The 17,223-nt window shown below is 33.0% G+C and overlaps 3 protein-coding genes and 2 non-coding genes across 9 annotated transcripts; 4 read left to right on the top strand and 1 right to left on the bottom strand.

Annotated features, from left to right (window-relative positions):
* On the top strand, nt 1-631 carry LOC140955987 (uncharacterized). The gene is made up of 2 exons (XM_073411670.1): nt 1-16; nt 134-631. Exons 1-2 carry the CDS (start codon nt 11-13, stop codon nt 629-631), a joined length of 504 nt encoding a protein of 167 aa, XP_073267771.1. The 5' UTR covers nt 1-10.
* A 4,510-nt stretch (nt 632-5,141) lies between these two features.
* On the top strand, nt 5,142-9,499 carry LOC140956049 (DNA replication complex GINS protein SLD5-like). 5 transcript variants are annotated; one of them, XR_012171017.1, is made up of 4 exons: nt 5,145-5,629; nt 6,463-6,572; nt 7,496-7,600; nt 8,786-9,499. XR_012171017.1 is itself a non-coding variant. In XM_073412037.1 (4 exons), the coding sequence occupies exons 1-4, from the start codon at nt 6,279-6,281 to the stop codon at nt 8,842-8,844; spliced, it is 363 nt and encodes a 120-aa protein (XP_073268138.1). In that variant the 5' UTR covers nt 5,636-6,278; the 3' UTR covers nt 8,845-9,499. The 5 variants fall into 5 exon arrangements, 1 of the variants encoding a protein (XP_073268138.1); XM_073412037.1 differs by lacking the exon at nt 5,145-5,629 and adding an exon at nt 5,636-6,367; XR_012171015.1 differs by having other exon boundaries at nt 5,142-5,629; nt 6,463-7,600.
* Nucleotides 9,500-9,733: 234 nt separating this feature from the next.
* LOC118046088 (calcium-binding protein CP1) lies at nt 9,734-10,508 on the bottom strand. The gene has a single exon (XM_035054854.2). The coding sequence runs from the start codon at nt 10,423-10,425 to the stop codon at nt 9,901-9,903; it is 525 nt and encodes a 174-aa protein (XP_034910745.1). The 5' UTR covers nt 10,426-10,508; the 3' UTR covers nt 9,734-9,900.
* A 6,050-nt stretch (nt 10,509-16,558) lies between these two features.
* Nucleotides 16,559-16,633, top strand: LOC118048118 (small nucleolar RNA R66). The gene has a single exon (XR_004687429.1). It is a non-coding gene; the product is annotated as a small nucleolar RNA R66 (small nucleolar RNA).
* A 90-nt stretch (nt 16,634-16,723) lies between these two features.
* LOC118048141 (small nucleolar RNA snoR118) lies at nt 16,724-16,815 on the top strand. The gene has a single exon (XR_004687435.1). It is a non-coding gene; the product is annotated as a small nucleolar RNA snoR118 (small nucleolar RNA).
* Nucleotides 16,816-17,223: the final 408 nt, after the last annotated feature.

The raw sequence follows: 17,223 nt of genomic DNA, 5'->3' as shown, positions 1-17,223 counted from the left end.
AGCAAATTATATGTCTGTAAGTCTTAACCAAGCGCTAGATAGCTTGAGTTCCTACCATTGCTAGTTTGTTTTTGAAAAAAAAAAAAAAGATCTTAACTAATAGTTTAACATGTTAATTATCGCTTGTTTACAGGCTATTTCAGAAAAGTATTTTATCATGATGAAGATCTTGCCAGCGTTCTTCATTGCTTTCCTGTTGATGTTAGCAGCTCTGCAAGCTGATGCAGAAGTGCTCACCACCACGAAGCCTAAGGTGGCCCACCGTCATCTATTGAGTGAACCATCATCTCTCGGTCGAAAGGTAAGCGCTGGAGCTAATGATGCCGAGACGCCTACTTCAAACAACGGCAACAGTAGCACGGAAACTAAAACTGGTAGTGGCGCTTCAGGCGGCGATGACGACGAAACTAACCAAAGCTGTGGTAGATATCGAGGTGGGTCATCTACTGCTACACACCACCATTACACAAATGATACTAGACCACGTTATTCGGCTTATCGCGGCGGCGGCGACTACGACGACGACGACGACGACGACGACGACGACGACGAAACTAACCAAAACTGTGGTAGATATGGAGGTGGGTCATCTACTGCTACACACCACCATTACACAAATGATACTAGCTAGACCACGTTAACCTCGTTAAGCATATATATATATATATATATATATATATTGTGTGGCTTTGCTTTGTAATGTTATAAAGCGGAGCCAAACATGTTTCGAGACACGAAAACCACTGAATGCGTGTGTGACACATGTATTGTTTCATGTGAAATAGTAATCAGTTTCTACGTGAAGGTATCTTGTGAGATGCAAGTCTGGCTTTTAGGCCAAAATTATTAATACTTGCATGGAAATAAAAAAGGCATGGCAACTAGCTATTGATTAGCACCGGTTTATTATATATATGTTTTGTTAATGTGCAGACATGATCGTAGGAAACATTAGTCAAGTAGTGAGATGATGTTTCAACTGCAGCCTGGATCGGCTAGGGAAAACTTTTGCCATTCATCAAAAGAAATAATTACTGTTCGTGGTTTCATTACAAACAAAACTAACTATTATCATACCCTTAATTTCCAAGCGATCGTTCAAGACGGCAATGACCCATCACCAGAGCTACCCAATCCCAACCAAAAGAACATCACAGACACTGCAAAGCTCCCAGTATTTGAAACAAGATCAATCGTCCAGTCGACATCGTAACACTCGTCTAATTGAAACAATCTTAGTCGAAGCATCTAGAATTTTAGCCCTTCTTTGACCGAACATCAGCATTCGAGACCTCAATTTTACCTTTGTGAGAAGATGATCATCGAAACATCCGATCGACTCCAGTCCCTTCACTTGATGTTCAGCTGCTGTATACCATGGTACGCTCCACAGAAATGATACTGCCTGCCTAATCAGTGACGGTGCTGATCTTTGGAGTTGGTGTAATACTAGAGGGAGAGAACGTTTCTGTTGATTTTGTAGCTGAAAGAGTTGGATTTAAAGCTAACAGGAGATCGGTGCCCTTGTTTCAAAAAATAAAAAAACAAACCAACGAACAAAGGAGAACGTTAAACGAAGCAATGAACTTAGCCAAATTAACTAAACTCAAATTATAATTATGCTTGGAAAAATTAATATATATTATGACAAAGCAAAGCACCAATAAATACTTAAATAACACTTTTATGGATCATTTAACAGAGAATCAGCATAAATTAGAAAAAATACGCTCTTTGCCCATGTTCATTAATTATATCCAAGAATATCTCCCCTTGGAAAAGAAATCAATAAACCACCACCAGTCCGCAATCCTTTCCAATTTAATGGGCACCAAATCTTTGACAATCTTAATTATCCCACACTGGCTCTTTATTCTTCATCATCACAGCCAAGCTCAATATTCTCTTCGAACCCGTAATCCGCAATATCAAACTGCCCGGCCAATACCTTCTACAAATGCTTCCACTTGAACACAATATTTTCATTACTGCAATTAAAAGCTTCATTTTTTATATGGATCCCCAGCTTCCCAAATCTGCATCACAAACATCCGAATAGGCCTCCCGCCCATTCCAATTCCCTGGAAACATCAATGGAAGTTGTGGCATATACCTTCCCCGGATCTGGAGAAACATGTGCCAGAAGTTATCATCACTTTTGATAATTACATCACCATCATCTGCATTAGATTCAAAACTCCAATCAAAACTGCATTATTTTGCATGCTCCAGCTTTTGCTTCCTTTCTTTATTTGAGCCTTACGGCGTCATGGTACTCCGGTCATCGAAAACAAAAAAATTACTTCTGTTGTTTTGCTATTGTGATTAGCAACAAGAATCTCTCATCCTATAATTAAGAAACCGAAACTGATTTCTGAATCTCCAACAGTTTTTTTACAAAGCAAAAAATATGCTACCAATTTATTTTTAAAATGTTTTCTACTTAAAATATATTAAAATAATATTTTTAAAATTTTTTAAAATTATTTTTTACATTAACACATCACATAGTCTAAAAATAACAAATAATAATAATTTAAAATAAAAATCAATAAAAATTTTTTAATTTTTTTTAAATACTTTCAAAACATGAAAATAAAACTTAAATTTAAAAGCTGAGAGTAATTCTAATAAATGTTTCAGCATAGAGTCTTGAAATATCAGTAACCAACTCAACGTGTATCACTAATTACTAGTAAATATCTAAAGATCAAATTAGGTAGCTGTAGGCCCACCTGGTTTTCTACGGGGAGAGAGGCAGATAGCGCGCGATCATGAGACATTGACTGCATGTAAATTACCAGTATTAGTGGTCCTAGTCTTTAAAACGACTACGTTATATTCTTTAATTTACCATGCAAAAGGTGCCGTTGAATTATTGACTTTTATAACCGCCCCCACGGGCCCCACCCACATATATACACTCGTCCACCTCGATTGCAGACTTTAATGTACATAGTGAAAGATTAATAATATTAAGTGATAATTATGTTTTTTACAATTTTCACATAATACACACACACACATACACAGACACTTACTCGGCCACCTCGATTTCAGACTTTAATATGCATGGTGGAAGATTAAAAATATTTAGTGAGAATTTTTCAAGCCCCTCCCTTGTATAAAATAACTAAAATTTCAATTTTTTAAAAATAATTCTTTTAATTTAGCCCCCTCAATTTTCCTTGCTCCGCCCCTGTATGTAGCCATGGAAACACAGTTTGTGAGTGGCACACGTATTGTTTCCTGGGATAGTAATCATCAGTTTTCACAAAAGATATTGTTTGAGAAGCAAGTCTGGCTCTAATATGGCCAGATAATATTATAACTTGCAGGGAGAAGTAGCAGTTTTCCCAAGCTAAGGAAGGAGTTTGGTTTACAACGAAACAGCATCTAGACTTATAGAGGCAATACTGAATTAAACATTAATTATTCTCCCAGGAATTTAATGAAAATGAGGGACTGTCAATTCAAAAGTTATTACTTAATTTTTTAGTATTGATTGAGATGTTTTTTCTCATTAATGGACTATGAAATAGTATTTTTATAATACTATCGATCTCTTGAATAAAAATAAAAATAAAAATAATGATACGCAATTTCTCACTATTTCTAATAGTTAATTGAAATTAATGGGATCATCAAAATAATCCAGGAAATAATATGTGCTGGCAATTTTTTATTGGTTAACTAACAAGCCCCTCCTAGATTACTAGATCAGCGTTTATTTTGGGTTATCACCTTGCTAGGAGTTTAGGCTCCCAAACACTCTCAAACCTCCTGCAGTGGTAGAGCCACCATGGGAATTAAAGGGGTAATTGTCCTTTTTTTTAGCTCCGTCACTCACTGTGCACAAAGCTAATTAATTAATTAAACTATATATATCTAATCTCATGAACTTTCTCTTATCATCTCCTTTTTTTTTAGTGTTATTAATAATGACAGCCAGCCATGAAAAAGTGTGAGTATATGCAGCTGCCTGCAGTTTATATCCTAATTTCATGTTTTGTACCCAATAAACAACCTTGAATTATATATATATATATATATATATATATATATATATATATATATATATATATATAAATAACTTAACAAGTTTAATTTTTTTTATTAATTACTAATTGATCCAGGCTTTTGTTTTTTGAATTATTATCTTCCTTTTATAAAAAATTTTCTTCAAATTCTAAACTATTAATTAGTTAAGTAAGTAATCTTTATACTTTATATTTTAGGTGAGTTTCTTTTATTTTTTCTATTTATTTTATCGTTTAATTTTAGTTTTATTCCTTAATAATTAGTTATTAAAAATATTAGAGTTTATTATAATTTATAAATTTTTTTAAATTAACATGTACATGAATAAATATTATATGAATATGAATATGAATTGAAATGAGTTTTGATGAATTAACATGTATTTTTTTTTTATGAATTTCACATGAAAAATGATGGTGATCAACTTACTAGCAATTAAAAATGAAGTACTCAACAACTTAAAAAATTAGAGACACAATAAAAAATTTTAAAAAATATATTAATATTTATATTCAACCCACTTGTATAAAACAACAAGTCAAGAAAAGAATTGTTGCCAATAATTTCACTAGTCCTGGAAGATTTAAAAATAAATAAATGAAAGTTTAATTGTATATAGTTAGAAAGAATATTTTTAATAAAATTAAAAATAAAATTATTATGAAACAATTTTAAAATATAAAAACTCGAAAGAATAATTATAATATAAATTTTTTTATTTTAAAAATATTTTTAAATTAATTTTACTTGACATGAGTTAATATATGTATTTTAAATTAATTTTTTTTATATATAACACATGTTTATATAAAATATAATATCAAATATTTATTAATAATTTATTTTTTTATTTAAAATTTTTTGACTCGCCACTGATATGGACATGACTCTCTCCTGCTTCAAAGGCAAGTTAAAAAAAAAAGACTTCAAAGGCAAGAAGTCTGTGTGGATTATCAAATTCGAAGGAAGACAGCTGCGAACCGCCCTAAAAACAGAGCACAAAAAGTTGTGGCCACGGTGTTCTTCATTCAACAACCTCCAGACTCCGTTCCTATCTATAAAAAGGCATTGACGCAAAACCCATTCACAACATTTTTTCATTCTTCATTTTTTTTAATCTAAAAGCCCTCAACAAGCCCATTTTCTCTTCTAAAAAGAGGACTCATGTCTCTAGTTTGTTCGTGGATCTGACGCCATCACAACCGTTCATTTCACGACCATCCAATGGCGTTAGATTCACGCACAAACTCGCGATCTGTCTCCTCTAAACACCATATTGCTCCTTTTTGGCGCTGCCTATTGCAATTTTACTTTTATATTTTCCCTCCCTAATTTATATCGACACTTTCAATTAATCTTTCCATAACAGATTTTGAAAGTCGAAAGAGAAAAGGTCAGAGAGATTCAGAAGTAATCAGATCAGATGGATACGGAGGAATCAATGAGCGTGATGGATGATTATGAGACGATGATTTCGTCGACCGCTGTCACGCTATTGAAAGCGTGACGTCAAGAGAAATCTGCTCCGGAGATTCTTCAGTTTAAGGCTTCTTTAGTTCAAAGAAGTAAAGATCATATCGAGTTAGCGGTACTTTTTCTTTTTGACATCATAAACCCCAACCTTCTGTTTGTTTCCTGAGAAAATCAAAATCGAACTAGAGAGTACAATTTTTTATGGTCCCGTAAAATACAATAAAATAATTGATCGTGCTAACGCTTTGATTTTATTATTTTTAAGTAACCGTTCCTTTAGATGTTGGCTTTAGCGCTGAATTTTGAATCATTTGTTATTTTATTTTATTTATGTATTTGTTTGATATTATTATTATTATTATTATTATTATTATTATTATTATTATTATTATTATTATCTGTAAATACAATTATATGAAGCTAAAAAATAAGAAGCCTAAATTGAATTATTGTTTTTTTTTTCGTCGCTATTTTGCTACATGAACTAATCTGTCGGAAATGAAAACTGCGTCACGGTTTTGCTTCCTAAATCATTTAAATGGAGGTGAATTTGCGTGTATTTTATAGGAACAAAATGTGGAAATATTTGAAGTAAATAATATAGATCCTCTCACTGTCTCGCTTTACCAAATGGACTTTGGATGGAACTCAATTTTTGTTGAGATCGTATCTTCGGGTTCGCCTTCAAAAGGTAGCAAGTTCTTGTGTTTTGTAACGGTGTGTCCGAAGAGTATGTTGAAGTTGATTTGCTTGTTGGGTTCGGAATGCAGATTGAGAAGTATTTATTCTATATTTTGAAAACTGATGAGTATCTAAACCGGTTTTCTAAGCAGGATCAAATGTTTGCTAGAAGGTTAAGAGTTTGATTCATTGTCTTGTTTGTGATAAAGACATGTGGCTTGGGGTTAATTGGATTATTAATTTGTAAAGTTGGTTTTGGGATTACAGGTGCACGGATGACTTGGGAAGGCATCTTGACGATACTGTTTTGGCAAGGTTGCCTGATAATTACCAGTCCACATTAAAGCAATCTATTACCAGTGAAGAGGATGATATGGGTACTCAGTTCTTCTCTAAATCGTTTCTACATTTGTTTTGAAGTGTTGAAACATTATTGTCATTTACTAAGTATGTATGCATGTATGGTTCCGGAGCGATGTACTCTTCAATCTCATGTCGTGATGTCATTTGTATATTGATCCATAACATGCAGATATTTTTATATTTTGTTTGGAAGCTTGTGAGGTAGCTTTGCCTGGTAACCCTTTCGTTCCTTAGTTGGCATTTTCAATCATTATCTAAGAAGCTCGAGCCGTTTGTTGTGTTTGGAATATGCAAATGGAATATAGAATTGTTTACATTTTCCAATAAGCATGTTGTAGAAATCCTAATATTCTTGGCAAGAGAATATTTATCTGCTTTTGTAAATAAAAAATGTTTTACCTGTAATTTTCACAATCTAAGTGACAAAGGAAGGATTTCGAGTATAGTCAGCCTTTCTATCGTTGGATGCACCCAACTATTGCTCTCATAATGTATTGATGTTATTTTGTGATGATGATGTTAATACGGTCTGGTTAATGCTTGGAATGTGCTTGTGGAACCTGAGCTAAGAATGCAATTAGCTCTAACATTGCTGATATTGCTGCTTAAGTTCCTTGAGATACTGGCCCCATAAGTTGCGATGCACTTAAAGCAGTGAAGGATGTCCACATCACACGCCTTATTACTCAGAAAGGCATCTAAACTCTTGGCACCGAGGAGTAGTATTCTCTTATTGAGCTCTGTGTCCCTGCTTTGTCCTGTCATTTTATCCTGGAATTGATGGTTAACTTGCTAATTTGCATATAAACTCTGTCTGTGCCTTTGAATCTTTCTGCTCACTGAATTGTATTTTGGTGTTTGAATTTGACTACTTTTTCACTATTAGTCGTTTCTAAATAAGGTTGTCACTGTCTTTCTAACACTATATGATCACTAGCAACACTACGGATGATTTGGGAATTCATCTTAATGAGACTGTTCTGTCAAATCTGCTGGCATTTACCGGTCCTTATAAAGCAATCAATTGAAGATTATAATATGGGTACTCATTCTCCATATCACCTTTTGTTTTTACTTTTGAAGCATTGCTGTCATTTATTTATTTGGTTCTGATGCTTTTGATTCACCTGTCTTGCAATTTAAAGTTGCATATTGAATCAACACATGTTAATCTTTTTAATTTGTTTGGAAGTTTGTGATGTAGCTTTACATGTTAATGGGTCATTCCTGAGCTGGCTTTTACAGAATCAGTTTCCAAGAGGCTCAGGTTGTTTGTTGTGTTGGGACTCTGCAAATGGAATATTGGAATAATTTTCCTTTTTTCTGTTAAGCATGTTGTAGGGACTATAATATTCTCATTGAGAGATTATTTTTGGATTTGTGGACAAATCTGTTTTACTTGCAACTTCCTAAAGCTCTATGATTTAGAGAAGGATTTGACCGTACTCGACCTTTATACTGTTAGATGCGCCGACCAAGATCTGCTGTCATGAGGTTACTCTTTGAGATCATAATGCCAATCTAATTATAGGCTACCCAATGATTGAATGAGCTTGTTTGAAGCTTGTCGCCGACCAACATTGAATGGCTTTTAATGAAATTGCTGATCAAGTACCTTGTAATACTATTCCTTAGGTCATGGTGCACTCAAACACTCAATGATCCTCACATCATATGCCTCGATGACTGAAAGGCATGCATCTATAAATCTTAAGACTGATGAAAGTAGTGTTCTTTATTAAGCTTCCAAGATTTATGTTTTATTTTATTCTAGAATTGGTTTTCTTGCTAATCTGCCAGTCAATTGTTTTCATGGTTGTGAACTTCTCACCTTTTAAATTTCACCTTGTCTGCTGATTATATTACCTCTATCTTTAATTGTTTACGAAACAATATTGCCACTTGAGTTGTAGCATCATACGCTCACTATCAACATCACTGGCTTTGTGCATCTCTTTTTTTCCCCTTGCTTTTTTTTAGCCTGCCCTTATTTTCATTTAGCCATATAGTTTGTATATGTACCACGGCTCCTCCTTCGTTATCTGCGAGAAGCCAGACAATATCTTTGTAGCCTGGACTTCGAGCCTGGGTACAGGTAATTTAAATGCAAAAATTATTGGACTGTACTCGGCAACCCTTCTTTATCGGCTGTGTTACCTTTGAAATGTTGTAACAAAGAAAATGATATATTTTTTTGCTGACGGATAAGATTTATATTCTGTGGCAGCATGGAAATCGCAGAGATGGAGCGGGATTTACTTACCTTCGTATGTTACAAGTTCATAAAGAAGCCTTTGGAGAATGGGAAAATAGATTTGATGGAAGCAATCCTGCTGCTGCTGCTGCTCTGGGTTAGCAATTCATTGCTAGCCAACAAGCCAGAAATTAAGGATGGCGTTAGATCTCCTCCACCTGAAAAGATCTCATCATGCCACTCCGGGTCCTAACTTGGCTAAAAGTACACTTCAGTGTCTGAGCAGGATGTGGCAGTTGATGGTGTCTCTCATGAATGCGATGTCAAACGTCTTGTAATATTGATTTTGAGTCAAGTGTCTCGTGTTTAGTTTGTCATACATAATAATGTCTGCTAACTATGGATTGATTTTACAAATGATTTGCCGAACCGTTTTTAGTTTCTGCTGTGTCCTTTTGGGCTACAAGGGAGACGTGAAACCGAGACATGGGTGCGGGCAAAGCTCAAGGCTTGTTAATTAGCCTTTCCACGCCTAATGGCATGCTCTGCCCCCAGAAAAGTAGGAAGTTAGCATTGAGCAACGGTATAAGACAGAAATTGCGCTGGTGAATCTTTCACATTCGAAATTTAGTGCGCGCTGTAATATGCTCTTCTTGAGAGATTTCAGTAGAGACCTTTGAAGCGATGTAGAATGTATTATTTTAAGCTTCATTCAGTCATTTTTCCTATTGCCCAATGGCTTGTCTATTGCATGATTTCTACTTTACTACGTTTTTCCTAAACAAAAAAAAAAATTATATTTTGTGGTGATAAGAAGCTAAACGTGGATATTACTGAAAAAGACCAGCACAAGTTTTGTGACCCCAGAAAGCAGAGGAATATCTTAATAGAAACGCGGTATTGAGACAGAAAATAAAGACAATAAATGGAAGCATCAATATCACAAGCAAAGCTGGCTATGCATCGAATATAAGACAGGGATTCAATTTCAATTGGCAACTCACATTCCACCAAGAATCGTGATTTACAATCGAACAATTTCATGCGGCAGAACACGAACAAGAACATATCATGTCCATAATTAATGAGCATCCACGTATTGTTCTAAAAAAAAAAGGGGACAATCGAAGATTAAAATTACAAAAGTACTATGCTACATGAGAATTATCAAGAGCCAAGATCTTGAGCAAACCATCGTAAGTGACAACATCTTCGCCACCACTAGTGGCAGCACAACCAGCCAATTTAATCATAGCTTTAATATCATCATCAGGAGCATCAAACCCTGCCCATTGCATATAACTTTTCAAATCTTCAACACTCAATTTTCCATCTCCGTCTTTATCCATAACCTTGAACACATCCTCCATAACCCCAGAAGTAGATCTTGTCGATCTCGGAGATCCCTTGTTTTCACTAAAACCATCCAAAACACGTTCAAATTCATCATACTCAACAAACCCATCTTTGTTGAAATCAGCGACAGACATCATTGAACCTATAACATCATCGTCAGCATCATTTCTTGAAAACCCTGCGTAAAACATGCGAAGGTCATCTTTGCTTATCTTCCCATCATGGTCTGCATCAAGAACATCAAACGCTGGCCTAAAATCTGATCTTGCACCACCCCTTTTGGTCTCTGCAGCTAAACTTGTAGCAGATGGGCTCATGTCGGGGGAGAAAGGTCAGCCTTAGGTTTTCTTTCTAAAAAGTTGTTGGTGAAATCAAGTAAAACAAGACAATAAGATTCTTTGGCAAGTTGGTTCAATTATATAGAAAGAAAAAGGTTGGCAGGGTCCAATCAAAGAAATTAGGAGCATGTGACTTGATCGCCAAGATTTTGGAGTCTGAGAGCTGTACACGTGGGCTGCTTTTATTTGTGAGGTACGTTTGTAGTGACGTAAGAGAGTGCCGAAGATGGTGAGTCGTCGTTAAGTTTTATTTGCCAAGATTGCCCATCTGCTTTTTTGAGATGTGATCATGTGAGGTCGGCAGTTCATTATTGCTGGTAGATTTGTTTTGTTCTCGTCTTTTGAAGTTCCGGGATCGATATCAACTATTCCTAGCTATAATAATTTGATTGTAAGCGGCGCATCACTGTTTATTCTGAAATCAATGTGTTTTTTTATTTATGGGTAGAAATTAAAGTGGTGTTTTCAAAAATATAAAAAGAATTTGAGCTTTCTCTGGCTTTGAATGCGAGTCGTAGGCTTTTTTTTTATTATTATTATTAACATAATTTTTTTAAAAAAATATTAGTTAAATATTACAAATAAATAAAAAAAACATCATATTTATAGTTTGTCTTATTTAAAATAGCGACTTCTAATAAAAATATTAAATGAACAAGAGAGCAGGAAGAAAAAAAATTAAATAAAAAAAATATTTTAGAGATACACTAAAACTCTAATTATGATATTATTGGTATCGTTACAAAAATTTCAACGAGATAAATCTAGTAACATCAAGAAAAATGATCAGACACGAGTGAGTCATGCTTGTAATCAAAGACAAGTGAGCCACTTACCTTCTTTGAGTGGTAATTATGCCCCACTCGGGTCATCATTGATGACTTTAGTGTCGTTAGATTAATCTTATCAAAATTTTTATGATGGTGTTGTTGATATCATGATTGAAGTTTCGATGCATATCTAAGAATTTTTTTTAATTTCTCTCTCTCCTCTCTCCTATTCATTTAATGTGTTTTATTAGATGTTGTTATAAACAAGCTATAAATAATATGCTTTTTAAATGGACACAAGTATTTTTTTTTCAACTATACTATTTTGCTAATATTTTTAATTTACTATGCCATTTTTTTTTTTTAAGTCTAGAATATAGCTTTTGAACTTTGAGAGGAGATGTGAATATTTAATTAGAGAAAGCAAACCCATTAAAATTTAAACAGTGTTGGCAGATTAATGAGCTGTCTTGAGAATTTTAGGGGTGGCAAAGAGCTAATACTATTTCAAATAAATAATTAAAAACCCATCTATCATCTCAATGGATAGATTGGGATCTTCTCGTGTTCCATGATTAATTAATACTTATCTACAAGAATTTATGACTCGAAGTTTAATTTTGACCTTTTCTTTTTCTTTTTCATTTTATAACAGTGTTATATTTCATTACAATTACAAAATATACTAAAATGTTTACTTAAAATAGAATAGCAACTCATGATAGCTATTTGTTTTTTTGTTCTTAAACTTATTTTTCAACTGCAACATTCTTTGTTTAAATTAATGATCAAATTATTTAAAATTATTCAAAAAATAAAAATACTAACAAAAAAAATAATCAACATGTAAAATAAAGATAAATCATACAGAAAATCTTAAATTTGCTATAAAAAATTATGTTTAGTCATCTATTTTTTTCCTTACTCCTACATGATATCATTGTCCAATCTGGATTGAAGACACATGAACTTGCTGTCTTTTTAGATTTTTACAAAACTAATTTTGTTTTAAAATTTTATTTTCTTAACTTTCAACTTTAATTTTAAGATATAAAAGAGAATGATGCAATAGGATTTTTAGGGAGAGATTGTTCCCAATTATTATTATTTTCTATTTAGTTTATAAAAATATTTTTCTTTATAGTGTTTTTATTTTTTTTCCTATTTAGGTTTAGGAAATGAAATATTGATACAAGTAATTTATTTGTTTTTCTAATTTGTTTATGACTTTTATTGCTCTCCCTTTAATTTTGAGTTTTCGTTTAGGTTGGTTTTTGATGATATTTAAGGAATTATAAACCTCTTAGAAAGTCATATTATATTATATTTATTTATTTAATAATAAAAATATGAATTATAATTATGTTTGATAACCTTATTCGACTTCAATTTTATTTTTCTAGCTTGCTATTGTATGGTGTGTTATTTATGTCTATGCCGGTTGATGTTATAAGCCATTAATTTTAGTGGTTATTTGTTTACTATGTGCTTAAATAATTATGGCTGAAAAAGATGAAAGAACATGACTTGTTCATGTAAAAGGAATGAAGAGGTTCTCTTTTTAGAAAAAAAAAAAAAAAAGTTGATGAACTTGTGATGGAAGACAAGTAGAGACACTTTGCATAATTAAAGATAGGTGATTTAAAACTGGTGATAGAAAACATGTAAATATATATTATAAAAATAATATGTTAGTTGACGGGGATGTAGAGCCTGAAGGATTGTGAAAAGAGTGACTACTGGTACAAGGATAATTTTAAAAACTCGTTTTCGAGGCATGAGTTGAGAAAACAATTACTTAGTCGAGATGGATATGATGTTAAAAACATTTTAAAAAAGTTTCATTTAAAATTTAGTCTAACGGCCTTACTTACCTTAAACTCTGGTTGAGAAACTAAGTTGCTAGTGGATTCAGGAACACAGGAGGGGCTAATTAATTATCTTGTCAAACCATGAAGGTTAATTAATCATCGTTTTAAACCACAGAAACTAAATTATAACTTGCTCTAACAAATGTTCTAGTCAATTATACCTCATCGTAATTGGTCTCGTGCAATGCCAGGTTGGTGGGAGAAGCGGCGGCTGGTGACTGGTGAACATACATGAACTGTGCGGAACCTGCTGTGAATGTGCTTTGGAAGTTGGAAATTCAAATTGAAAAATTCCACGAAATGCTTGGGGACTCTGGTTTCTTGTCTGTAAACTAAAGGTAGGGGATATGGCGAAGATGCTGGTCTAGTTTACATGTGGTCCTTTCTTGTCAAACACTTGATCTTGGCTATCTGAAACTGCAAATTGAATCGTTGATCCTTTGTTTGCTAATCAGGTATGAATATTAAATTAAATTCGGAATTATGTAAAATGAGCAAGTATTCTGTCGTGCTGGGCTAGAGAAATGTTTTCCTGTTAGCTACAAAGGGCACACAGGTAGTATAATTTGAATAAGGATAGATCGAAAACTCTCAATATATACAATAATCTTCGAGTTACAAAACTCAGCCACCCCCCGAAAAAAGGGTGCCGACTTGAGATCCGAATAGACTTCGCAGGTTTAACTCCTCGGAGGAGAGAGAGATAAATCAGTATTTTTGAAGAAAGCAGTTCTTCTCCACTAGCATGAACGTAAGTTCATTATCAGTCTCGTTTGAATGTGAACGGGAGGGCAATGTCTCGACAGTACATAATAATTTCTAGTTATTAATTTTATTTTGAGATTAATGATATAAACCGTCAAAGTAAGGACGTTTTGTATTGTTTCAAGTTTATGTCAAGACAAGACAAGAACGAAACTATTAAGGTGCCAAGACTTGGGTTTTTCGCTTAAAAAAAGTTTCAAGTTCTAATCCTTAAAATAATAACATGTGATTGGATTGCTGACTCCATCGTATAACTCGTAGTCTATTGAACCTCTCTTTAAAAGAGTTAGTTACGCAGCAATAATATAATGAATTTCTTAGACGATTGCCCTTGTTGCTGTTGTTCTTGTCGATGACGATGTTATGGAATTTTTTTTTTATTATTGTTTTTAATATTATATCAACTGTCACAAGTTGAAATTAATTTTTTTAAATGTTCACACTCAAATTAGTTTTTTTTTTTATTTGAGAGTATAATTATTTTTTTATCCTTGTACTTTGTTTTTTTTTTTAAAAAAACTTGGGTCCACGGGTGTTTTAATTATTTCACTTTGGCTTTTCCTTGTCAATTACAGCTAGGAGTACTTGGATTTTTTTATATATAACAAAATATTTTTTTTAAAAAAAAATTATTGACAAGTGTGTTATAAGTGGGAGGAGCTGCACCTTTCAAAAAGATGCATGCAAGCTCTTCCAGTTGTTAAATATCACGTTCCACAAAGGCATTTGAAGCGGCACCTTAAGAGCTTTCTGGTGGTGGCATGAGTGGTGGTGGAAAATGGACAACGTGTCTCTCTCTTATTGATTTTTTTTTTTTATGGCTACCTTTACCTAATAGGTAATGGATAGGGTGTGTGTGTTATCAAAATTGACCCGAAACTCGTCCACACTTAACATAAAATGTATATTTATATTATACAAATATATTTGTTGAGTATTTTTTTTTAATTCAATATGATATATGCATATCTTAATATTAACATAAAATTTTAATTTAATATATATATATATATATATATATATATATATTTTAGTTTTTTTTTTGAATAAATAATAGTTAGATGATTGATACTCATATGGATACCAAAATTTGATTGATAGCTCATGAATATCTAAATTTCTTACCTGGTGGGTAAATGAGTATGGGTATGAATATCAAAAAACCCACATGCATGTAATCATTACAATCCATACTTAACATTTGATATCAATTTATTTTTTGTGTTAGATTTTATTCCTTTTTTTTTATTGATCTTTCGTTTTGTTTTGCTTCTTTTTTTATTGTCTCCTTTTTCCTCACCCGAAATATCATCACTTAGTGTCTTGCTATTGAAAATCTTGCTTAATTATTTATGGTAGTCTACCTTCAACAAGGTTAGTCCCAAGCTAATAACTAGGGTCACAAGTTTCAAATATTAACACGGATTGACTTCAAATCTTTTTTTTTAGGTTCTTTATTATTTATATTTTACAATTCCATCTCCTTCAATGTTTGATTTGTGAGGGAATTAGTCTTACTTTTTTTTTTTTTGTTAACTTTCCTTTCCATGAGATATCTTAATCATATGCTCACGATTCTGAAGTTAACAGTTAATCCAATTTGTCTAGGATATATTTTTTTTCATTGTTTTTTTTTTCTAATTTTATTTTCATTATATTGGTTGATATTTGAGTTTTTAATTTGTTTTTTATGGGGTTACCATGGTGTCACGGTTAAGCTGTAAATTTTTCATACTATCTTAGATGGATTTGAGGTTGGTTTTTTTAACTTTTTTTTTTCTTTTTATTTTTATTTTTTATCCATATTATCAAAATTACAAGGGTTTATTAACTCGCGTCAAATCAATAAGCTGAAACATAATTTTTTTTCTTCCTTGAAAATGCTTGTATCATCATGATTTTCTTTTATGATGGAAAAAAAAATTAAGTCATCCCGCGGCACAGGACAAATAACCCATCTAATATAAAAGATTTCTCGTAAGTTGCCACTATTGTTTCCGAGTACAAATCCGAACTATAATGTACAGAGCAAACTCATCTGCCATCCAAGCTAATCCGCTACATTTACTTTTAATTTCAATGAACTATATTTGATCTCATGTTCTCACAACCAAAATAAAGTTGAAAAAAAAATAAAATTTAATGCCTCTGGATAGTAAAAACAACAAAAAACCAAAAGAAAGAACGAACAATGTGATATGGACTCAAAGCTTTAACAAAGAGCTATGGACAACGTGCAACTGGGCCTCTTTCAAGCCTGCTTTATCATATACTTTATACATAGAGGGGTATCTCGGTAATTTACAGATACGAAAAACCCTAGCAGCTCTTGTAGTCTACCGCTATATAACGATTGACATATTTCCCTTAACTTCCTTGATTTTTGTTCTCTGCTTTATTGATGCGTGTTCTTAAATTCGTTTTTGTCAAGGTAAGTCGTTGATGCCTTTTAGAAGAAACCTTAAATACAATAAAGATTGTTTCTGGGTTTCATGAAAATATATTTTGTTTGCAAGAGGCTTAGAGTCGAAGCAGAAATTGAGTCGCTGCGTCTTTGTACTTCACAGGCGCATTGAATTTTAGCCTGCCAAATCTTCTTGTCTTCTTTATTGTATGTTATTTTCTCTGTGTTTTTTTTTTATTATTATGGGGCTACTAATTACTTCTGTTATTCTTTATTTTGCATTGGTGTGAATGAGACGGGGATCCTATGATGGCATGAAATCTTTGAGACCTGATTGTATTCATCTGATGACAACTATAAGCATTATTGCTGAGGGCCCATTTGTCAACCCTTTTTTTTATTTAATTGTTGTTTCTCATCGATGGGGTTTTCTTGTCGTGTGGTGATTTTGTTTCACTTAATGATGTGGAGATGATGAATATGCACTGGGCTCTGAGCAAGCTGTTTATCAGCTGCTTAATTGATGCATAATTGCTGCCTAGAAAGCTATGTCTGATCTGTTTTAACTTCAAATTATTTGTTTCTTTTTCTTTTTATTTTTTCGTGTCCATGGAGGCTAATGTGACAAATCCAATTTGGGAGATATAATTAAACTTACTGGCCGGAAATACAGCAAACGAGGATTTTTCCTGCGACTCAAACGATTACAGAAAACTTTTGAAAGGCAGAGGCTCTTCCAAATGGACTGTTGGATGATTCAAGAGCTTGCAATGGAGAAAAATGCGACCTCAAGAATTGGTCAAATAAATTTAAGATAGCAATACGAGGACTTCGCAAGTTTGGTTATACGAAAGAGAGACTGAATCACGTGAATTAGGATGCCAATAAAAAATGATAGGGAGGAGGAATCAAAATCACGTAACAATTTCACGAGGCAAACGGAGGAATTAACAATTTCAGGATTTTA

Source organism: Populus alba, chromosome 10 (assembly GCF_005239225.2).
Source record: "Populus alba chromosome 10, ASM523922v2, whole genome shotgun sequence".
Lineage (NCBI taxonomy): Eukaryota > Viridiplantae > Streptophyta > Magnoliopsida > Malpighiales > Salicaceae > Populus > Populus alba.
The sequence above is the reverse complement of the archived record's forward strand: the minus strand, read 5'-3'. Positions and strand labels throughout refer to the sequence as shown.